General features: G+C 53.2%; 1 protein-coding gene across 1 annotated transcript in view; it reads right to left on the bottom strand.

Moving 5' to 3' along the window:
* SDS-1 (serum albumin SDS-1) overlaps window positions 1-24369 on the bottom strand; it is a 129747-nt gene that overhangs the window by 87681 nt on the left and 17697 nt on the right. Inside the window, 9 exon segments of the mRNA XM_076055339.1 lie at window positions 1-55; window positions 3855-3987; window positions 9491-9711; window positions 13023-13129; window positions 13132-13154; window positions 16976-17021; window positions 17024-17072; window positions 19744-19879; window positions 21506-21744. The exon segment at window positions 1-55 is cut by the window's left edge and continues 43 nt beyond it. Of these exon segments, the coding sequence (XP_075911454.1) occupies window positions 1-55; window positions 3855-3987; window positions 9491-9711; window positions 13023-13129; window positions 13132-13154; window positions 16976-17021; window positions 17024-17072; window positions 19744-19879; window positions 21506-21744 (1009 nt within the window).

Genomic DNA, 24369 nt, shown 5'->3' with positions numbered 1-24369 from the left:
ACCACCAATCAGACTTGGTGTGAACTTTCTCCACTTCAGACTTGAACTCTGCCACCTACAAGTACAGAGAGACACAGAGACACAGAGAGACACACAGAGAGAGAGACAGAGAGAGACACAGAGACACACAGAGACACACAGAGAGACACACAGAGACACACAGAGAGACACAGAGACACACAGAGACACACAGAGACACACAGAGAGACACACAGAGACACACAGAGACACACAGAGAGAGACACAGAGACACACAGAGACACAGAGACACACAGAGACACAGAAAGAGAGACAGAGAGAGAGACACAGAGAGAGACACAGAGACACAGAGAGAGAGACAGAGAGAGACACAGAGACACGCAGAGACACACAGAGAGAGACACAGAGACACAGACAGAGAGACAGAGACACACAGAGAGAGACACAGAGACACACAGAGAGAGACACAGAGACACAGAAAGAGAGACACAGAGAGACACACAGAGAGAGACACAGAGACACACAGAGAGAGACACAGAGACACAGAAAGAGAGACACAGAGAGACACACAGAGAGAGACACAGAGACACACAGAGAGAGACACAGAGACACACAGAGAGAGACACAGAGAGAGAGACAGAGAGAGAGACACAGAGAGACACAGAGAGAGACACATAAAAGGTTTTTGTATCACTCACTCACCCACCCACTCACCCACTCACCCACCCACTCACCCACCCACTCACTCAGTCACCCCCCCACCCACCCACTCACCCACCCACTCACTCACCCACTCACTCACTCACCCACTCACCCACCCACCCACTCACCCACCCACCCACCCACTCACCCACCCACTCACCCACTCACCCACCCACCCACTCACCCACTCACCCACTCACTCACCCACCCACTCACCCACTCACCCACTCACCCACCCACTCACTCACCCACTCACTCACTCACTCACCCACCCACTCACTCACTCACCCACCCACCCACTCACTTACTCACTCACCCACCCACCCACCCACTCACTCACTCACTCACCCACCCACCCACCCACTCACCCACCCACCCACTCACTCACTCACTCACCCCCCCACTCACCCACTCACTCACTCACCCACTCACTCACTCACTCACCCACCCACTCACTCACCCACTCACCCACCCACTCACCCACCCACCCACTAACCCACCCACCCACTCACCCACCCACTCACCCACCCACTAACCCACCCACCCACTAACCCACCCACTCACTCACTCACTCACCCACTCACTCACCCACCAACTCACTCACCCACTCACCCACTCACTAACCCACCCACCCACCCACTCACCCACTCACTCACTCACCAACCCACCCACCCACTCACTCACCCACTCACTCACCCACTCACTCACTCACTCACTCACCCACTCACCCACTCACCCACTCACTCACCCACTCACTCACTCACTCACCCACTCACCCACTCACCCACCCACCCACTCACCCACCCACCCACTCACCCACCCACTCACCCACCCACTCATTCACCCACCCACTCACTCACCCACTCACCCACTCACCCACCCACCCACCCACTCACCCACTCACCCACCCACTCACCCACTCACTAACCCACTCACCCACTCACTCACCCACTCACCCACCCACCCACTCACCCACCCACCCACTCACCCACCCACCCACTCACCCACCCACCCACTCACCCACCCACTCACCCACCCACCCACCCACCCACTCACCCACTAACCCACCCACTCACCCACTCACTCACCCACCCACCCACCCACCCACCCACTCACTTACTCACTCACCCACCCACCCACCCACTCACTCACTCACTCACCCACCCACCCACCCACTCACCCACCCACCCACTCACTCACTCACTCACCCCCCCACTCACTCCACTCACTCACACCCACTCACTCACTCACTCACCCACCCTCACTCACCCACTCACCCACCCACTCACCCACCCACCCACTAACCCACCCACCCACTCACCCACCCACTCACCCACCCACTAACCCACCCACCCACTAACCCACCCACTCACTCACTCACTCACCCACTCACTCACCCACCAACTCACTCACCCACTCACCCACTCACTAACCCACCCACCCACCCACTCACCCACTCACTCACTCACCAACCCACCCACCCACTCACTCACCCACTCACTCACCCACTCACTCACTCACTCACCCACTCACCCACTCACCCACTCACTCACCCACTCACTCACTCACTCACCCACTCACCCACTCACCCACCCACCCACTCACCCACCCACCCACTCACCCACCCACTCACCCACCCACTCATTCACCCACCCACTCACTCACCCACTCACCCACTCACCCACCCACCCACCCACTCACCCACTCACCCACCTCACCCACTCACTAACCCACTCCACCCACTCACCCACCCCCACTCACCCACCCACCCACTCACCCACCCACCCACTCACCCACCCACCCACTCACCCACCCACTCACCCACCCACCCACCCACTCACCCACTAACCCACCCACTCACCCACTCACTCACCCACCCACCCACCCACCCACTCACCCACCCACCCACTCACCCACACCCACTCACTCACCACCCACCCACCCACTAACCCACTCACTCACCCACTCACTCACTCACTCACCCACCCACTACCCACTCACTCACTCACTCACCCACCCACTAACCCACTCACTCACTCACTACCCACTCACTCACTCCTCCCACCCACTCACTCACTCACTCACCCACCACTCACTCACCCACCCACCCACTCACTCACCCACCCACCCACTCACTCACTCACCCACCCACCCACCCACTCACCCACCCACCCACCCACTCACCCACTCACTCACCCACCCACCCACCCACGGCCCCCACCCACCCACCCACTCACCCACTCACTCACTCACCCACCCACCCACTCACTCACTCACTTCACTCACTCACTCACTCACCACCCACTAACCCACTCACTCACTCACCCACTCACCCACTCACTCACTCACCCACTCACCCGCCCACTCACTCACCCACTCACTCACCCACCCACTCACCCACTCACCCACTCACCCACCCACTCACCCACTCACCCACCCACTCACCCACCCACCCACCCACTCACCCACCCACTCACCCACCCACCCACCCACTCACCCACTCACTCACTCACTCACTCACCCACCCACTCACTCACTCACCCACTCACTCACCCACTCACTCACTCACCCACTCACTCACTCACCCACTCACTCACCCACTCTCTCACTCACCCACTCACCCACCCACTCACCCACCCACTCACCCACCCACCCACCCACCCACTCACCCACTCACCCACTCACCCACCCACCCACTCACTCACTCACCCACCCACTCACTCACCCACCCACTCACCCACTAACCCACCCACTCATCCACTCACCCACTCACCCACTCACCCACTAACCCACTCACCCACTCACCCACCCACTAACCCACTCACCCACTCACTCACCCACTCACTCACCCACCCACTCACCCACCCACCCACCCACTCACCCACCCTTCCACCCACTCACTCACCCACTAACCCACCCACTCACTCACCCACTAACCCACCCACTCACTCACTCTCCCACCCACTAACCCACTCACTCACTCACTCACCCACTCACTCACTCACTCACCCACCCTTCCACCCACTCACTCACCCACTAACCCACCCACTCACTCACCCACTCACCCACCCACCCACCCACCCACTCACTCACCCACTCACTCACCCACCCACTCACCCACCCACCCACCCACTCACCCACCCACTCACCCACCCACTCACCCACCCACCCACCTCAGTAGCTATGCAGGTATCTTTGTCCTCGCTTGCACAGCAAATGGTAAGATGTTCCAGATAGTGGTGAGCCAGAGCCTCGACCTGGGCCACTCCCGTGGTGGGATAGCGGTGGGAGATTTGCCAAACCACTCTGTAGACACACACAGAGACACACACACAGAGAGACAGTGAGAGACACAGACAGAGACACACAGAGACACACACAGAGACACACACAGAGACACACACAGAGACAGTGAGAGACACAGACACACACAGAGACACACATAGACATACAGAGACACACAGAGACAGACACACAGACACACACAGAGACACACAGAGAGACACACACAGAGACACACACAGAGACACACACAGAGAGACAGTGAGAGACACAGAGACACACAGAGACACACACAGAGAGACACACACAGACACACAGAGACACACACACAGACACACACAGACACACACACACAGAGACAGTGAGAGACACAGAGACACACAGAGACACACACACACAGACACACACAGACACACACAGACACACACAGAGACAGTGAGAGACATACACAGAGACACACAGAGACACACACAGAGACACACAGAGACACACAGAGACATACAGAGAGAGACACACACAGAGACACACACAGAGACACACACACAGAGACAGTGAGAGACACAGAGACACACAGAGACACACACAGAGAGACACACACAGAGAGACAGAGACACACAGAGACACACAGAGACAGACACAGTGAGACATACATAGACATACAGAGACACACATAGACATACACAGAGAGACACACACAGAGAGACACACACAGAGACAGACAGAGACATACACACACAGAGACACACACAGAGACACACACAGTGAGACACGCACACACAGAGACACACACACAGAGACACACACAGAGATAGTGAGAGACACAGACACACAGAGACACACACAGAGAGACACACAGAGACACACACAGAGACACACAGAGACAGACAGAGACACACACAGAGACACACACAGAGACAGTGAGAGAGACACACACAGAGACACACACAGAGACACACAGAGACAGACACAGAGAGACACACAGAGAGACACACACAGAGACAGTGAGAGACACAGAGACAGACAGAGACACACAGAGACACACACACAGAGACACACAGAGACAGACACAGTGAGACACACAGAGACACACACAGAGACACACAGAGACACACACAGAGACAGTGAGAGACACAGACACACAGAGACACACACAAAGAGACACACAGAGACACACACAGAGACACACAGAGACAGACAGAGAGACACACACAGAGACATACAGAGAGACACACACAGAGACATACAGAGACAGACACAGTGAGACACATACACAGACACAGAGACAGAGACACACACAGGCACTTAGACACACTTAGTGGGTGGGTGGGTGAGTGGGTGAGTGAGTGACTGAGTGACTGACTGAGTGACTGACTGAGTGACTGAGTGAGCGAGTGACTGAGTGACTGACTGGGAGACTGAGTGAGTGACTGACTGGGAGACTGAGTGACTGAGTGACTGACTGAGTGAGTGCGTGACTGAGTGAGTGAGCGAGCGAGTGAGTGAGTGACTGACTGAGTGAGTGACTGAGTGAGTGACTGAGTGAGTGACTGAGTGAGTGAGTGATTGACTGAGTGACTGAGTGAGTGAGTGACTGAGTGAGTGACTGAGTGAGTGACTAAGTGAGTGACCGAGTGAGTGAGTGACCGAGTGAGTGAGTGACTGAGTGAGTGACTGAGTGACTGACTTACTGACTGAGTGACTGACTGAGTGACTGACTGACTGAGTGAGTGACTGAGTGAGTGATGGACTTACTGAGTGAGTGAGAGAGTGAGTGACTGATTGACTAACTAACTGACTAACTAACTAACTAACTAACTGACTAACCAACTCGCTTTGCCACAGCGTCTCACCGCTTGTGAAACTCGACGGGTTTCCCAGCCCACAGAGTGCACTGAGTGACTGAGTGAGTGACTAAGTGACTGACTGAGTGAGTGAGTGAGTGTCCGAGTGAGTGAGTGACTGAGTGAGTGACTGACTGACTGACTGAGTGAGTGACTGAGTGAGTGACTGAGTGACTGAGTGACTGACTGACTGAGTGACTGACTGACTGACTGACTGAGTGAGTGACTGAGTGAGTGACTGAGTGACTGACTAACTGACTGAGTGACTGACTGAGTGACTGACTGAGTGAGTGACTGACTGACTGACTGACTGAGTGAGTGACTGAGTGAGTGACTGAGTGACTGACTAACTGACTGACTAACTAACTCACTAACTAACTGTCTCACCGCTTGTGAAACTCGACGGGTTTCCCAGCCCACAGAGTGCACTGAGTGACTGAGTGAGTGACTAAGTGACTGACTGAGTGAGTGAGTGAGTGTCCGAGTGAGTGAGTGACTGAGTGAGTGACTGACTGACTGACTGAGTGAGTGACTGAGTGAGTGACTGAGTGACTGAGTGACTGACTGACTGAGTGACTGACTGACTGACTGACTGAGTGAGTGACTGAGTGAGTGACTGAGTGACTGACTAACTGACTGAGTGACTGACTGAGTGACTGACTGAGTGAGTGACTGACTGACTGACTGACTGAGTGAGTGACTGAGTGAGTGACTGAGTGACTGACTAACTGACTGACTAACTAACTCACTAACTAACTGTCTCACCGCTTGTGAAACTCGACGGGTTTCCCAGCCCACAGAGTGCACTGAGTGACTGAGTGAGTGACTAAGTGACTGACTGAGTGAGTGAGTGAGTGTCCGAGTGAGTGAGTGACTGAGTGAGTGACTGACTGACTGACTGAGTGAGTGACTGAGTGAGTGACTGAGTGACTGAGTGACTGACTGACTGAGTGACTGACTGACTGACTGACTGAGTGAGTGACTGAGTGAGTGACTGAGTGACTGACTAACTGACTGAGTGACTGACTGAGTGACTGACTGAGTGAGTGACTGACTGACTGACTGACTGAGTGAGTGACTGAGTGAGTGACTGAGTGACTGACTAACTGACTGACTAACTAACTCACTAACTAACTGTCTCACCGCTTGTGAAACTCGACGGGTTTCCCAGCCCACAGAGTGCACTGAGTGACTGAGTGAGTGACTAAGTGACTGACTGAGTGAGTGAGTGAGTGTCCGAGTGAGTGAGTGACTGAGTGAGTGACTGACTGACTGACTGAGTGAGTGACTGAGTGAGTGACTGAGTGACTGAGTGACTGACTGACTGAGTGACTGACTGACTGACTGACTGAGTGAGTGACTGAGTGAGTGACTGAGTGACTGACTAACTGACTGAGTGACTGACTGAGTGACTGACTGAGTGAGTGACTGACTGACTGACTGACTGAGTGAGTGACTGAGTGAGTGACTGAGTGACTGACTAACTGACTGACTAACTAACTCACTAACTAACTGTCTCACCGCTTGTGAAACTCGACGGGTTTCCCAGCCCACAGAGTGCACTGAGTGACTGAGTGAGTGACTAAGTGACTGACTGAGTGAGTGAGTGAGTGTCCGAGTGAGTGAGTGACTGAGTGAGTGACTGACTGACTGACTGAGTGAGTGACTGAGTGAGTGACTGAGTGACTGAGTGACTGACTGACTGAGTGACTGACTGACTGACTGACTGAGTGAGTGACTGAGTGAGTGACTGAGTGACTGACTAACTGACTGAGTGACTGACTGAGTGACTGACTGAGTGAGTGACTGACTGACTGACTGACTGAGTGAGTGACTGAGTGAGTGACTGAGTGACTGACTAACTGACTGACTAACTAACTCACTAACTAACTGTCTCACCGCTTGTGAAACTCGACGGGTTTCCCAGCCCACAGAGTGCACTGAGTGACTGAGTGAGTGACTAAGTGACTGACTGAGTGAGTGAGTGAGTGTCCGAGTGAGTGAGTGACTGAGTGAGTGACTGACTGACTGACTGAGTGAGTGACTGAGTGAGTGACTGAGTGACTGAGTGACTGACTGACTGAGTGACTGACTGACTGACTGACTGAGTGAGTGACTGAGTGAGTGACTGAGTGACTGACTAACTGACTGAGTGACTGACTGAGTGACTGACTGAGTGAGTGACTGACTGACTGACTGACTGAGTGAGTGACTGAGTGAGTGACTGAGTGACTGACTAACTGACTGACTAACTAACTCACTAACTAACTGTCTCACCGCTTGTGAAACTCGACGGGTTTCCCAGCCCACAGAGTGCACTGAGTGACTGAGTGAGTGACTAAGTGACTGACTGAGTGAGTGAGTGAGTGTCCGAGTGAGTGAGTGACTGAGTGAGTGACTGACTGACTGACTGAGTGAGTGACTGAGTGAGTGACTGAGTGACTGAGTGACTGACTCACTGACTGACTGACTGAGTGAGTGACTGAGTGAGTGAGTGACTGACTGACTGACTGAGTGAGTGACTGAGTGAGTGATGGACTTACTGAGTGAGTGAGTGCGTGACTGAGTGACTGACTGAGTGACTGAGTGACTGACTCACTGACTGAGTGAGTGACTGAGTGACTGACTGAGTGAGTGAGTGACTGACTGACTGAGTGACTGACTGACTGACTGACTGAGTGAGTGACTGAGTGAGTGACTGATACTGACTAACGTGACTGACTAACTGACTGAGTAACTGACTGAGTGACTGACTGAGTGAGTGACTGACTGACTGACTGACTGAGTGAGTGACTGAGTGAGTGACTGAGTGACTGACTAACTGACTGACTAACTAACTCACTAACTAACTGTCTCACCGCTTGTGAAACTCGACGGGTTTCCCAGCCCACAGAGTGCACTGAGTGACTGAGTGAGTGACTAAGTGACTGACTGAGTGAGTGAGTGAGTGTCCGAGTGAGTGAGTGACTGAGTGAGTGACTGACTGACTGACTGAGTGAGTGACTGAGTGAGTGACTGAGTGACTGAGTGACTGACTCACTGACTGACTGACTGAGTGAGTGACTGAGTGAGTGAGTGACTGACTGACTGACTGAGTGAGTGACTGAGTGAGTGATGGACTTACTGAGTGAGTGAGTGCGTGACTGAGTGACTGACTGAGTGACTGAGTGACTGACTCACTGACTGAGTGAGTGACTGAGTGACTGACTGAGTGAGTGAGTGACTGACTGACTGAGTGACTGACTGACTGACTGACTGAGTGAGTGACTGAGTGAGTGACTGAGTGACTGACTAACTGACTGAGTGACTGACTGAGTGACTGACTGAGTGAGTGACTGACTGACTGACTGACTGAGTGAGTGACTGAGTGAGTGACTGAGTGACTGACTAACTGACTGACTAACTAACTCACTAACTAACTGTCTCACCGCTTGTGAAACTCGACGGGTTTCCCAGCCCACAGAGTGCACTGAGTGACTGAGTGAGTGAGTGACTGAGTGAGTGAGTGACTGACTAACTGAGTGACTGACTGACTGACTAACTGAGTGACTGAGTGAGTGAGTGACTGACTAACTGAGTGACTGACTGACTGACTAACTGAGTGACTGACTGAGTGACTGACTGAGTGACTGACTGACTAACTAACTCACTAACTAGCTAACTAACTCACTAACTAACTGTCTCACCGCTTGTGAAACTCGACGGGTTTCCCAGCCCACAGAGTGCACTGCTCCGATATCGGAAGCGTTGGGGTGGCCGGGGAGGCCTTGTCCGACGTTTCGAGCACGGGCACAGTCTCGAGGCACTGTGCACGGCTACTTCCGCTCAGCGAACAGCAGGAGGACAGCCTTGGGCAGGTCGCGACGAAAGACTGCTCCAAGCAGAGCTCATCATCAACCGTGTAGCGCTAGGGATTGTGGGGAGAGACACAGTTAGTTAGTCAGTCAGTCAGTCACTCAGACAGTCAGTCACTCAGTCAGTCACTCAGTTAGTCACTCACTCAGTCAGTCAGTCAGTCACTCAGTTAGTTAGATAGTTAGTTAGTTAGAAGTCGCGATGAAAGACTGCTCCAAGCAGAGCTCATCATCGACTGTGTAGCGCTGGGGATTGTGGGGAGAGACACAGTTAGTTAGTCAGTCAGTCACTCAGTCAGTCACTCAGTCAGTCACTCAGTCAGTCAGTCAGTTAGTCACTCAGTCACTCAGTTAGTCAATCAGTTAGTTAGATAGTTAGTTAGTTAGAAGCCCCCCCTCCCCCCCCCCCCCCCCCCCCCCCCACCCCCCCCTCCCCCCCCCCCCCCCCCCCCCCCCCCCCCCTCCCACCCCCCCCCCCCCCCCCCCCCCTCCCGTGTGGTGATGGTGACGAGTATTCACTCAGTCAGTCACTCAGTTAGTCAATCAGTTAGTTAGGTAGTGAGATAGTTAGTTAGAAGTCGCGATGAAAGACTGCTCCAGGCAGAGCTCATCATCAACCGTGTAGCGCTAGGGATTGTGGGGAGAGACACAGTTAGTTAGTCAGTCAGTCACTCAGTCAGTCACTCAGTCAGTCACTCAGTCAGTCACTCAGTCAGTCACTCAGTCACTCAGTTAGTTAGTTAGATAGTTAGTTAGTTAGAAGTCGCGATGAAAGACTGCTCCAGGCAGAGCTCATCATCGACTGTGTAGCGCTGGGGATTGTGGGGAGAGAGAGATACAGTCACTCAGTCACTCACTCAGTCAGTCAGTTAGTCACTCAGTTAGTCACTCAGTTAGTCAATCAGTTAGTTAGTTAGATAGTTAGTTAGTTAGATAGTTAGTTAGTTAGATAGTTAGATAATTAGTTAGAGGTCGCGACGAAAGACTGCTCCAGGCAGAGCTCATCATCGACTGTGTAGCGCTGGGGATTGTGGGGAGAGAGACACGTTTAGTTAGTCAGTTAGTCACTCAGTCAGTCACTCACTCACTCACTCAGTCAGTCAGTCAGTCACTCAGTCACTCACTCAGTCAGTCACTCACTCAGGTCAGTCACTCAGTTAGTTAGATAGTTAGATAGTTAGTTAGAGGTCGCGATGAAAGACTGCTCCAAGCAGAGCTCATCATCGACTGTGTAGCGCTGGGGATTGTGTGGAGAGAGAGATACAGTCACTCAGTCACTCACTCAGTCAGTCAGTTAGTCACTCAGTCAGTCACTCAGTCAGTCACTCAGTCACTCACTCAGTCACTCAGTTAGTCAATCAGTTAGTTAGATAGTTAGTTAGAAGTCGCGATGAAAGACTGCTCCAAGCAGAGCTCATCATCAACCGTGTAGCGCTAGGGATTGTGGGGAGAGACACAGTTAGTTAGTCACTCACTCACTCAATCACTCAGTCACTCACTCACTCACTCAGTCACTAAGTGAGTCACTCACTCACTCACTCAGTCAGTCACTCAGTCACTCACTCAGTCAGTCACTCACTCAGTCAGTCACTCAGTTAGTTAGTTAGTGAGTTAGATAGTTAGTTAGTTAGAGGTCGCGATGAAAGACTGCTCCAGGCAGAGCTCATCATCGACTGTGTAGCGCTGGGGTACGTGTGGGGAGAGAGAGACAGTTAGTTAGTTAGTTAGTGACTCAGTCAGTCACTCACTCATTCAGTCAATCAGTCAGTCACTCAGTTAGTCAGTCACTCAGTCAGTCAGTCACTCAGTCAGTCACTCAGTCAGTTAGTCACTCACTCAGTCAGTCACTCATTCAGTCAATCAGTCAGTCAGTCAGTCAGTCACTCACTCACTCAGTCAGTCACTCAGTCAGTTAGTCACTCACTCACTCATTCAGTCAGTCACTCACTCACTCAGTCACTCAGTCACTCCCTCAGTCAGTCAGTCACTCAGTCAGTCACTCAGTCAGTTACTCAGTCAGTCACTCAGTTAGTTAGTGAGTTAGTTAGTTAGTTAGTGAGTTAGTTAGTGAGTTAGATAGTTAGTTAGTTAGTTAGTCACTCAGTCAGTCAGTCAGTTAGTTAGTTAGTTACTTAGTGAGTTAGTTAGTTAGTTAGTCAGTTAGTTAGTTAGGTAGTTAGTTAGAAGTCGCGACGAAAGACTGCTCCAGGCAGAGCTCATCATCGACTGTGTAGCGCTAGGGATTGTGGGGAGAGAGACACGTTTAGTTAGTTAGTGAGTGAGTTAGTCAGTTAGTTAGTCACTCACTCAGTCAGTCACTCATTCAGTCATTCAGTCAGCTAGTTAGTTAGTGAGTTAGTGAGTGAGTTAGTTAGTCAGATAGTTTGTTAGAAGTCGCGACGAAAGACTGCTCCAAGCAGAGCTCATCATCGACTGTGTAGCGCTAGGGATTGTGGGGAGAGAGACACGTTTAGTCAGTCAGTCACTCACTCACTCAGTCAGTCAGTCACTCAGTCAGTCACTCAGTCAGTCACTCAGTCAGTCAGTCACTTAGTTAGTCACTCAGTCACTCAGTTAGTTAGTTAGTTAGATAGTTAGTTAGTTAGAAGTCGCGATGAAAGACTGCTCCAAGCAGAGCTCATCATCGGCCGTGTAGCGCTGGGATTGTGTGGGGAGAGAGACAGTTAGTTAGTTAGTCAGTCACTCAGTCATTTAGTCAGTTAGTTAGTCACTCAGTCAGTCACTCAGTCAGTCAGTCAGTTAGTTAGTCACTCAGTCAGTCACTCAGTCAGTCAGTCAGTTAGTTAGTCACTCAGTCAGTCACTCAGTCAGTCAGTCAGTTAGTTAGTCACTCAGTCAGTCACTCAGTCAGTCAGTCAGTTAGTTAGTCAGTTTAGTTAGTCTCACCGACCCACCCACTCACTCACCCACCCACCCACCCAATCACCCACCCACTCACTAAACCACTCACTCACTCACTCACCCACCCACTCACCCACCCACTCACTCACCCACCCACTCACTCACCCACCCACCCACCCAATCACCCACCCACTCACTAAACCACTCACTCACTCACTCACCCACCCACTCACCCACCCACTCACTAAACCACTCACTCACTCACCCACTCACCCACTCACCCACTCACCCACCCACTCACCCACTCACTCACTCACCCACCCACTCACCCCACTCACTCACTCACCCACTCACCCACTCACTCACCCACTCACCCACTCACTCACTCACTCACCCATCCACTCACTCACTCGCTCACTCACTCACCCACCCACCCACTCACCCACTCACCCACCCACCCACTCACTCACTCACCCACCCACCCACTCACCCACCCACTCACCTCCTCCACTAGACACCGATCTGAGTGACCCAGCTCGCAACATTTCTCTGCAAGGACCTCGAAGCGGTGAGCAAGCTTCTGGATCAGCTCGAATGGAGCCTGAGGAGCCTTTGGGTGAACCTCACAATCATCCTGCAGTGTGACAGGGTGGGGTGGGTGGGTGAGTGGGTGGGTGGGTGGGTGAGTGAGTGGGTGGGTGGGTGAGTGAGTGGGTGAGTGAGTGGGTGAGTGAGTGAGTGGGTGGGTGAGTGAGTGGGTGGGTGGGTGGGTGAGTGGGTGGGTGGGTGAGAGAGTGGGTGGGTGGGTGGGTGAGTGAGTGGGTGGGTGGGTGGGTGAGTGAGTGGGTGAGTGAGTGGGTGAGTGAGTGAGTGGGTGGGTGAGTGAGTGGGTGGGTGGGTGGGTGAGTGAGTGGGTGGGTGAGTGGGTGGGTGAGTGAGTGAGTGAGTGGGTGAGTAGGTGGGTGAGAGAGTGGGTGGGTGAGTGAGTGAGTGAGTGAGTGGGTGAGTGAGTGAGTGAGTAGGTGAGTGGTGAGTGAGTGAGTGAGTGGGTGAGTGAGTGAGTGAGTGGGTGAGTGAGTGAGTGAGTGGGTGGGTGGGTGAGTGGGTGAGTGAGTGGGTGAGTGGGTGAGTGGGTGGGTGAGTGGGTGAGTGGGTGGGTGAGTGGGTGAGTGGGTGAGTGAGTGAGTGAGTGGGTGAGTGAGTGGGTGGGTGGGTGGGTGGGTGAGAGAGTGGGTGGGTGGGTGAGTGAGTGAGTGGGTGAGTGAGTGTGTGAGGGGGTGGGTGAGTGAGTGGGTGAGTGGGTGGGTGAGTGGGTGGGTGGGTGAGTGAGTGGGTGGGTGAGTGGGTGGGTGAGTGGGTGGGTGGGTGAGTGGGTGAGTGGGTGAGTGAGTGGGTGGGTGAGTGGGTGGGTGGGTGAGTGGGTGAGTGGGTGAGTGAGTGGGTGAGTGGGTGAGTGAGTGGGTGAGTGAGTGGGTGAGTGAGTGAGTGGGTGGGTGGGTGGGTGGGTGAGTGGGTGGGTGGGTGGTGAGTGAGTGGGTGAGTGAGTGGGTGAGTGAGTGGGTGAGTGGGTGGGTGAGTGAGTGGGTGAGTGAGTGGGTGAGTGGGTGAGTGAGTGGGTGAGTGAGTGAGTGGGTGGGTGAGTGGGTGAGTGAGTGAGTGAGTAGGTGAGTGGGTGAGTGAGTGAGTGAGTGGGTGAGTGAGTGAGTGAGTGGGTGAGTGAGTGGGTGAGTGGGTGAGTGAGTGGGTGAGAGAGTGAGTGGGTGAGTGAGTGAGTGAGTGGGTGAGTAGGTGGGTGGAGAGTGGAGTGAGTGGGTGAGTGAGTGGGTGAGTGGGTGAGTGGGTGAGTGAGTGGGTGGGTGAGTTGGTGGGTGGGTGGGTGAGTGAGTGGGTGGGTGAGTGGGTGGGTGAGTGAGTGGGTGGGTGAGTGGGTGGGTGGGTGAGTGAGTGGGTGAGTGAGTGGGTGAGTGAGTGGGTGAGTGAGAGAGTGGGTGAGTGAGTGGGTGAGTGAGTGAGTGGGTGGGTGGGTGGGTGGGTGAGTGAGTGGTGAGTGGGTGAGTGAGTGGGTGAGTGGGGTGGGTGGGTGAGTGAGTGGGTGAGTGAGTGAGTGGGTGAGTGGGTGGGTGGGTGGGTGGTTGAGTGGGTGGGTGAGTGGGTGAGTGGGTGGGTGAGTGGGTGGGTGAGTGAGTGGGTGGGGTGAGTGGGTGAGTGGGTGAGTGAGTGGGTGGGTGAGTGAGTGAGTGGGTGGGTGGGTGAGTGGGTGAGTGAGTGGGTGAGTGAGCGAGTCAGTGGGTGGTGAGTGGATGAGTGGGTGGGTGGGTGGGGTGAGTGGGTGGGTGAGTGAGTGGGTGAGTGAGTGTGTGGGTGGGTGAGTGAGTGGGTGGGTGAGGTGAGTGGTGAGTGGGAGAGAGTGGGTGAGTGAGTGGGTGGGTGAGTGGGTGGGTGAGTGGGTAGGTGAGAGAGTGGGTGGTGGGTGGTGAGTGGGTGGGTGAGTGAGTGGGTTGGGTGGGTGAGTGGGTGAGTGGGTGAGTGAGTGGGTGAGTGGGTGAGTGGGTGGGTGAGTGGGTGAGTGGGTGGGTGAGTGGGTGAGTGGGTGAGTGAGTGAGTGAGTGGGTGGGGTGAGTGGGTGGGTGAGTGAGTGGGTGAGTGGGTGGGTGGGTGAGTGGGTGGGTGGGTGGGTGGGTGAGTGAGTGGGTGGATGAGTGTGTGAGTGAGTGAGTGGGTTGGTGAGTAGGTGAGTGAGTGGGTGAGTGAGTGAGTGAGTGGGTGGGTGAGTGAGTGGGTGGGTGAGTGGTTGGGTGGGTGAGTGAGTGGGTGAGTGGGTGGGTGAGTGGGTGGGTGGGTGAGTGGTGGGTGAGTGGGTGAGTGAGTGGGTGAGTGAGTGGGTGAGTGAGAGAGTGGGTGAGTGAGTGGATGAGTGAGTGAGTGGGTGGGTGGGTGGGTGAGTGAGTGAGTGGGTGGGTGGGTGGGTGAGTGAGTGGGTGAGTGAGTGGGTGGGTGAGTGGGTGGGTGAGTGGTGGGTGGGTGAGTGGGTGAGTGGGTGGGTGGGTGGGTGAGTGAGTGAGTGGGTGAGTGAGTGGGTGAGTGAGTGGGTGAGTGGGTGGGTGGGTGAGTGAGTGGGTGAGTGAGTGAGTGGGTAAGTGGGTGGGTGGGTGGGTGCGTGAGTGGGTGGGTGAGTGGGTGAGTGGGTGGGGTGAGTGGGTGGGTGAGTGGGTGAGTGGGTGGGTGGGTGGGTGAGTGGGTGGGTTAGTGGGTGAGTGGGTGGGTGAGTGGGTGGAGTGGGTGAGTGGGTGGGAGGGTGGGTGGGTGGGTGAGTGAGTGAGTGGGTGGGTGAGTGGGTGAGTGAGTGGGTGAGTGGGTGAGTGGGTGGGTGAGTGGGTGAGTGGGTGAGTGGGTGAGAGAGTGGGTGGGTGGGTGAGTGGGTGAGTGGGTGAGTGAGTGAGTGAGTGGGTGAGTGGGTGAGTAGGTGGGTGAGAGGGTGAGTGGGTGAGAGAGTGAGTGGGGTGAGTGAGTGAGTGGGTGAGTGGGTGAGTAGGTGGGTGAGAGAGTGAGTGGGGTGAGTGAGTGAGTGAGTGGGTGAGTGAGTGAGTGGGTGAGTGAGTGGTTGAGTGGGTGGGTGAGTGGGAGGTGGGTGAGTGGGTGGTGAGGAGTGAGTGGGTGAGTAAGTGAGTGGGTTGGTGAGTAGGTGAGTGAGTGGGTGAGTGAGTGAGTGAGTGGGTGAGTGAGTGAGTGGGTGAGTGGGTGAGTGAGTGGGTGGGTGAGTGGGTGAGTGGGTGAGTGAGTGGGTGAGTGGGTGGGTGGGTGGGTGAGTGGGTGAGTGGGTGGGTGAGTGGGTGAGTGGATGGTGGGTGAGTGGGTGAGTGGGTGAGGGGTGGGTGAGTGAGTGGGTGAGTGGGTGAGTGGGTGGGTGAGTGGGTGAGTGGGTGGGTGAGTGGTGTGAGTGGGTGAGTGAGTGGGTGAGTGAGTGGGTGGGTGAGTGGGTGAGTGGGTGGGTGGGTGAGTGGGTGAGTGGGTGAGTGAGTGAGTGAGTGATTGAGTGGGTGGGTGGGTGGGTGAGTGGGTGGGTGGGTGAGTGAGTGGGTGAGTGGGTGGGTGAGTGAGTGGGTGAGTGGGTGAGTGGGTGGGTGAGTGAGTGGGTGGGTGGGTGAGTGGGTGAGTGAGTGGGTGGGTGAGTTGGTGGGTGGGTGGGTGGGTGGGTGAGTGGGTGGGTGGGTGAGTGGGTGAGTGAGTGGGTGGGTGAGTGAGTGGGTGAGTGGGTGGGTGGGTGAGTGAGTGGGTGAGTGGGTGGGTGAGTGAGTGAGTGGGTGAGTGGGTGGGTGAGTGGGTGGGGGGTCAGTGACTGAGTGGGTGAGTGAGTGAGTGTGTGTGTCTGTGTGTCTGTCTGTGTGTCTGTCTGTGTGTGTATGTAAATGCACTTGCCCCTATAGCCCGAGGCGGGCTACCTGGGCCTACCTTTACCTGTCTTCGAATTTTTCCTTCCCAAGAGATTTCAGAGCCTTGCACAATTTTGACTCTTGTGAGACGCCTCGGTGAGCTTGTGTTTAAAGTCTTCCCTCTGCATCATCAACATCATCATCAGTAGTAGTATCATCATCACCAGTAGTAGTATCATCATCATCAGTAGTAGTATCATCAACATCATCAGTAGTAGTATCATCATCAGTAGTAGTATCATCATCATCAGTAGTAGTATCATCAACATCATCAGTAGTAGTATCATCATCATCAGTAGTAGTATCATCATCATCATCAGTAGTATCATCATCATCATCAGTAGTATCATCATCATCAGTAGTAGTATCATCATCACCAGTAGTAGTATCATCATCATCAGTAGTAGTATCATCAACATCATCATCAGTAGTACCATCATCATCAGTAAGTATCATCATCAGTAGTAGTATCATCATCAGTAGTATCATCATCATCAGTAGTAGCATCATCATCATCATTAGATAAGTGAGTGACTGGGTGAGTGAGTGAGTGAGTGACTGGGTGAGTGAGTGAATGAGTTGTTGAGTGAGTAGGTGAGTGAGTGGGTGGCTGAGTGGGTGGGTGAGTGGGTCAGTGAGTGAGTGGGTGGGTGAGTGACTGAGTGACTGACTGACTGACTGAGTGACTAACTGACTGACTGAGTGAGTGACTGAGTGACTGACTGAGTGACTGACTGAGTGACTGACTGACTGAGTGACTAACTGATTGACTGTGTGACTGACTGACTGACTGAGTGACTGACTGACTGACTGACTGAGTGAGTGACTGACTGACTGACTGACTGACTGACTGTGTGACTGACTGACTGAGTGACTGACTGACTGAGTGAGTGACTGACTGACTGAGTGAGTGACTGAGTGACTGACTGACTGAGTGACTGACTGAGTGACTGACTGAGTGACTGAGTGACTGACTGACTGAGTGACTGACTGACTGAGTGAGTGAGTGAGTGACTGACTGACTGACTGACTAACTGACTGACTGACTGAGTGACTGACTGACTGACTGAGTGACTGACTGACTGACTGACTGTGTGACTGACTGACTGAGTGACTGACTGAGTGACTGACTGACTGACTGACTGAGTGACTGACTGACTGACTGACTGAGTGACTGACTGTATGAGTGACTGACTGACTGAGTGACTGACTGACTGACTGACTGTGTGACTGACTGACTGACTGACTGAGTGACTGACTGAGTGACTGACTGACTGACTGAGTGACTGACTGACTGAGTGACTGACTGACTGACTGACTGACTGACTAACTGACTGACTGAGTGACTGACTGAGTGACTGACTAACTGACTGACTGACTGACTGACTGTGCGAGCTATATCTCCTCACCAGTGTGGCCAGGCACGCTCCGTGTTCCTCTTCCACGAGGCAACACGTCGTCAGTCCGGTGATGAACTCATTGGCCAAGGCAATGAGGTCGTCACGTGTGAGTGGGTGGGTGGGTGGGTGAGTGGGTGGGTGAGTGGGTGGGTGAGTGGGTGAGTGGGTGGGTGAGTGAGTGGGTGAGTGGGTGAGTGAGTGGGTGGGTGGGTGAGTGGGTGGGTGAGTGGGTGGGTGGGTGAGTGAGTGAGTGGGTGGGTGGGTGGGTGAGTGAGTGGGTGAGTGGGTGGGTGAGTGAGTGGGTGAGTGGGTGAGTGAGTGGGTGGGTGGGTGAGTGAGTGGGTGGGTGAGTGAGTGGGTGGGTGAGTGGGTGAGTGAGTGGGTGGGTGAGTGAGTGGGTGAGTGAGTGAGTTGAGTGAGTGGGTGGGTGGGTGAGTGATTGTGTGAGTGACTGACCTGTGACTGAGTGACTGACTGCCTGAGTGACTGACTGAGTAACTGACTGACTGAGTGACTGACTGACTGACTGAGTGACTGACTGACTGACTGTGTGACTGACTGAGTGACTGACTGACTGAGTGACTGACTGAGTGACTGACTGCCTGACTGACTGACTGAGTGACTAACTGACTAACTGACTGACTGACTGACTGACTAACTGACTGACTGAGTGACTGACTGAGTGACTGACTAACTGACTGACTGACTGAGTGACTGTGCGAGCTATTTCTCCTCACAAGTGTGGCCAGGCACGCTCCGTGTTCCTCTTCCACGAGGCAACACGTCGTCAGTCCGGTGATGAACTCATTGGTCAAGGCAATGAGGTCGTCACGTGTGAGTGGGTGGGTGGGTGGGTGAGTGGGTGAGTGAGTGGGTGGGTGAGTGAGTGAGTGAGTGGGTGAGTGAGTGGGTGGGTGAGTGAGTGGGTGGGTGGGTGAGTGGGTGGGTGGGTGGGTGAGTGGGTGAGTGAGTGAGTGGGTGAGTGAGTGGGTGAGTGGGTGAGTGAGTGGGTGGGTGAGTGAGTGGGTGGGTGGGTGAGTGGGTGGGTGGGTGGGTGAGTGGGTGGGTGAGTGGGTGGGTGAGTGGGTGAGTGGGTGGGTGAGTGAGTGAGTGAGTGGGTGAGTGAGTGGGTGGGTGGGTGGGTGGGTGAGTGGGTGGGTGGGTGGGTGAGTGAGTGGGTGGGTGGGTGGGTGAGTGAGTGGGTGGGTGAGTGGGTGAGTGGGTGGGTGGGTGAGTGGGTGAGTGAGTGAGTGGGTGGGTGAGTGAGTGTTTGAGTGAGTGACTGAGTGACTGAATGAGTGAGTGAGTGAGTAGCTGACTGACTGACTGAGTGACTGACTGACTGACTGACTAACTGACTGACTGACTGACTGTGCGAGCTATATCTCCTCACCAGTGTGGCCAGGCACGCTCCGTGTTCTTCTTCCACGAGGCAACACGTCGTCAGTCCGGTGATGAACTCATTGGCCAAGGCAATGAGGTGGGAGTCAGACGCCGAGGGATAGCGCCGGGAAAACTCCCACAGCAGCCTGAGAGATATCATCATCATCATCAGTATCACCATCATCATCAGTAGTATCATCATCATCATCATCAGTAGTAGTATCATCATCATCATCAGTATCATCATCATCATTAGTAGTAGTATCATCATCAGTAGTAGTATCATCATCATCAGTATCATCATGATCATCATCAGTAGTAGTATCATCATCATCAGTATCATCATCATCATCAGTAGCGTCATGATCATCATCATCAGTAGTATCATCATCATCAGTAGTAGTATCATCATCATCAGTAGTAGTATCATCATCATCAGTAGTAGTAGCATCATCATTAGTAGTAGTATCATCATCATCAGTATCATCATCATCAGTAGCAGTATCATCATCATCAGTAGTAGTATCATCATTATCATCACTAGTAGTATCATCATCATCATCAGTAGTAGTAGTATCATCATCATCAGTAGTATCATCATCATCAGTAGTATCATCATCATCAGTAGTATCATCATCATCAGTAGTAGTAGTATCATCATTATCATCAGTAGTATCATCATCATCATCAGTAGTAGTATCATCATCATCATCAGTAGTAGTATCATCATCATCATCATCAGTAGTAGTATCATCATCATCATCAGTAGTAGTATCATCATTAGTAGTATCATCATCATCAGTAGTATCATCATCAGTAGTAGTATCATCATCATCAGTAGTAGTATCATCATCATCAGTAGTATCATCATCATCATCAGTAGTATCATCATCATCAGTAGTATCATCATCAGTAGTAGTATCATCATCATCAGTAGTAGTATCATCATCAGTAGTAGTGTCATCATCATCAGTACTAGTATCATCATCATCATCATCAGTAGTATCATCATCAGTAGTATCATCATCAGTAGTATCATCATCATCATCATCAGTAGTATCATCATCATCAGTAGTATCATCATCAGCAGCAGTAATATCATCATCAGTAGTAGTATCATCATCAGCAGTAGTATCATCATAGAGGGGTATTGCATTGACCAATACCCCTCTATGTATTGACCAATACCCCCCGATGCATTGACCAATACCCCTCTATGCATTGACCAATACCCCTCTATGCATTGACCAATACCCCTCTATGCATTGACCAATACCCCTCTATGCATTGACCAATACCCCTCTATGCAATGACCAATAACCCTCTATGCCTTGACCAATACCCTTCTATGCATTGACCAATACCCCTCTATGCAATGACCAATACCCCCCCCGATGCAATGACCAATACCCCTCTATGCATTGACCAATACCCCTCTATGTATTGACCAATACCCCTCTATGCATTGACCAATACACCTCTATGCATTGACCAATACACCTCTATGCATTGACCAATACACCTCTATGCATTGACCAATACACCTCTATGCATTGACCAATACCCGCCCCCCCCCCCCCGATGCAATGACCAATACCCCTCTATGCATTGACCAATACCCCTCTATGCATTGACCAATACCCCCCCCCCCCCCCCGATGCAATAACCAATACCCCTCTATGCATTGACCAATACCCCCTCTATGCATTGACCAATACCCCTCTATGCAATGACCAATACCCCTCTATGCATTGCCGCGGCAGGCGACTCACGTGTCGTAGAGCCGAGCGTTGGCGGTCGCGTGCAGGGCGCACACCGTCGCGCTGTCGTACTCGGGCGGTGACGTCACGGGCAGCGCGTGTGGCCACGCCCCCTCGCCCTCGGCCACGCCCCCCGCGTGGTGAAAGCAGTCATGACGTTCGGAGCCCGCCAGAGCGCAGCACCGCCCGACCAGCGGCACATCTTTCGCCTCAGACATTCGCGTGCAGACCTGCTCCTGCACTGTGGCGAGCTGTACAGAGGGAGAGAGAGAGAGACGGTGTCTGTGAGTCTCTGTGGGTCTCTATGAATCTGTGGGTGTCTATTAGTCTCTGTGGGTGTCTATGGATCTGTGGGTGTCTATGGGTGTCTGTGAGTCTGTGGGTGTCTATGAGTCTCTATGAGTCTCTGTGGGTGTCTGTGGGTGTCTGTGAGTCTCTGTGGGTGTCTATGGATCTATGGGTGTCTATGCGTGTCTGTGGGTGTCTATGGGTGTCTGTGAGTCTCTGTGGGTCTCTATGGATCTGTGGGTGTCTGTGGGTGTCTATGGGTGTCTATTAGTCTCTGTGGGTGTCTATGGATCTGTGGGTGTCTATGGGTGTCTGTGAGTCTGTGGGTGTCTATGAGTCTCTATGAGTCTCTGTGGGTGTCTGTGGGTGTCTGTGAGTCTCTGTGGGTGTCTATGGATCTATGGGTGTCTATGCGTGTCTGTGGGTGTCTATGGGTGTCTGTGAGTCTCTGTGGGTCTCTATGGATCTGTGGGTGTCTATGGGTGTCTGTGGATCTCTGTGGTTTGTCTCTGTGGGTGTCTATGAATCTGTGGGTGTCTGTGAGTCTCTGTGGGTGTCTGTGAGTCTCTGTGGGTGTCTGTGAGTCTCTGTGGGTGTCTATGAGTCTCTGTGGGTGTCTGTGAGTCTGTGGGTGTCTATGAGTCTCTATGAGTCTCTGTGGGTGTCTGTGGGTGTCTGTGAGTCTCTGTGGGTGTCTGTGGGTGTCTATGAATCTGTGGGTGTCTATGAGTCTCTGTGAGTCTCTGTGAGTCTCTGTGGGTGTCTGTGAGTCTCTGTGGGTGTCTGTGAGTCTCTGTGGGTGTCTGTGAGTCTCTGTGGGTGTCTATGAATCTGTGGGTGTCTGTGAGTCTCTGTGGGTGTCTATGAATCTGTGGGTGTCTGTGAGTCTCTGTGGGTGTCTATGAATCTGTGGGTGTCTGTGAGTCTCTGTGGGTGTCTATGAATCTGTGGGTGTCTGTGAGTCTCTATGAGTCTCTGTGGTTCTCTGTGGGTGTCTGTGAGTCTCTGTGGGTGTCTATGAATCTGTGGGTGTCTATGAGTCTCTGTGGGTGTCTATGAATCTGTGGGTGTCTATGGGTGTCTATGGGTCTCTGTGGTTCTCTGTGTGTCTCTGTGGGTCTCTATGGGTATCTCTATGGGTCTCTATGAGTATCTTTGGGTCTCTGTGGATCTCTGTGGTTCTCTGTGGGTGTCTGTGAGTCTCTGTGGGTGTCTGTGAGTCTCTGTGGGTGTCTGTGAGTCTCTGGGTGTCTATGGGTGTCTGTGGATCTCTGTGGTTCTCTGTGGGTGTCTGTGAGTCTCTGTGTGTCTCTGTGGGTGTCTATGAATCTGTGGGTGTCTATGGGTGTCTATGAATCTGTGGGTGTCTATGGGTCTCTGTGAATCTGTGTGTCTCTGTGGGTCTCTATGGGTGTCTGTGAGTCTCTGTGAGTCTCTATGAATCTGTGGGTGTCTATTAGTCTCTGTGGGTGTCTATGGATCTGTGGGTGTCTATGAGTGTCTGTGGGTGTCTATGAATCTGTGGGTGTCTATGGATCTGTGGGTGTCTATGAGTCTCTGTGGGTGTCTATGAATCTGTGGGTGTCTATGAGTCTCTGTGAGTCTCTGTGGGTGTCTATGAATCTGTGGGTGTCTATGAATCTGTGGGTGTCTATGAATCTGTGGGTGTCTGTGAGTCTCTGTGGGTGTCTGTGAGTCTCTGTGGGTGTCTGTGAGTCTCTGTGGGTGTCTATGAATCTGTGGGTGTCTATGAGTCTCTGTGAGTCTCTGTGGGTCTCTGTGGGTCTCTATGAATCTGTGGGTGTCTGTGAGTCTCTGTGGGTGTCTGTGGGTGTCTGTGAGTCTCTGTGAGTCTCTGTGGGTGTCTATGAGTCTCTGTGAGTCTCTGTGAGTCTCTGTGGGTGTCTATGAGTCTCTGTGAGTCTCTGTGAGTGTCTGTGGGTCTCTCACCCACTCACTCACTCACCCACTCATCCACTCACTCACTCACCCACTCAGTCACTCATCCACCCACTCACTCACCCACCCACTCACTCACTCACCCACTCATCCACTCACTCACTCACCACTCATCCACTCACTCACCCACTCACTCACCCACTCACTCACCCAGCCAATCACCCACTAACTCACCCACTCACTTACTCACTCACCCACTCATCCACTCACTCACTCACCCACTCAGTCACTCATCCACCCACTCACTCACCCACCCACTCACTCACCCACTCATCCACTCACTCACCCACGAACTCACTCACCCACTCACTCACCCAGCCAATCACCCACTAACTCACCCACTCACTTACTCACTCACCCACTCACTCACCCAGCCAATCACCCACTAACTCACCCACTCACTTACTCACTCACCCACTCACTCACTCGCTCACCCACTCACTCTCACCCACTCACTCACCCACTAAGTCAATCACTCACCCACTCACCCACTCACCCACCCACCCATTCACTCACCCACTCACTCACTCACCCACCCACTCACCCACTCACTCACCCACCCACCCATCCACTCACCCACTCACCCACTCACTCACTCACTCACCCACTCACTCACCCACTCACTCACC

This window comes from Petromyzon marinus, chromosome 71 (assembly GCF_048934315.1).
Source record: "Petromyzon marinus isolate PM22_M1 ecotype Great Lakes invasive population chromosome 71, UKy_Petmar_22M1.pri1.0, whole genome shotgun sequence".
NCBI lineage: Eukaryota > Metazoa > Chordata > Hyperoartia > Petromyzontiformes > Petromyzontidae > Petromyzon > Petromyzon marinus.
This window is presented reverse-complemented; position numbering and strand designations above follow the sequence as displayed.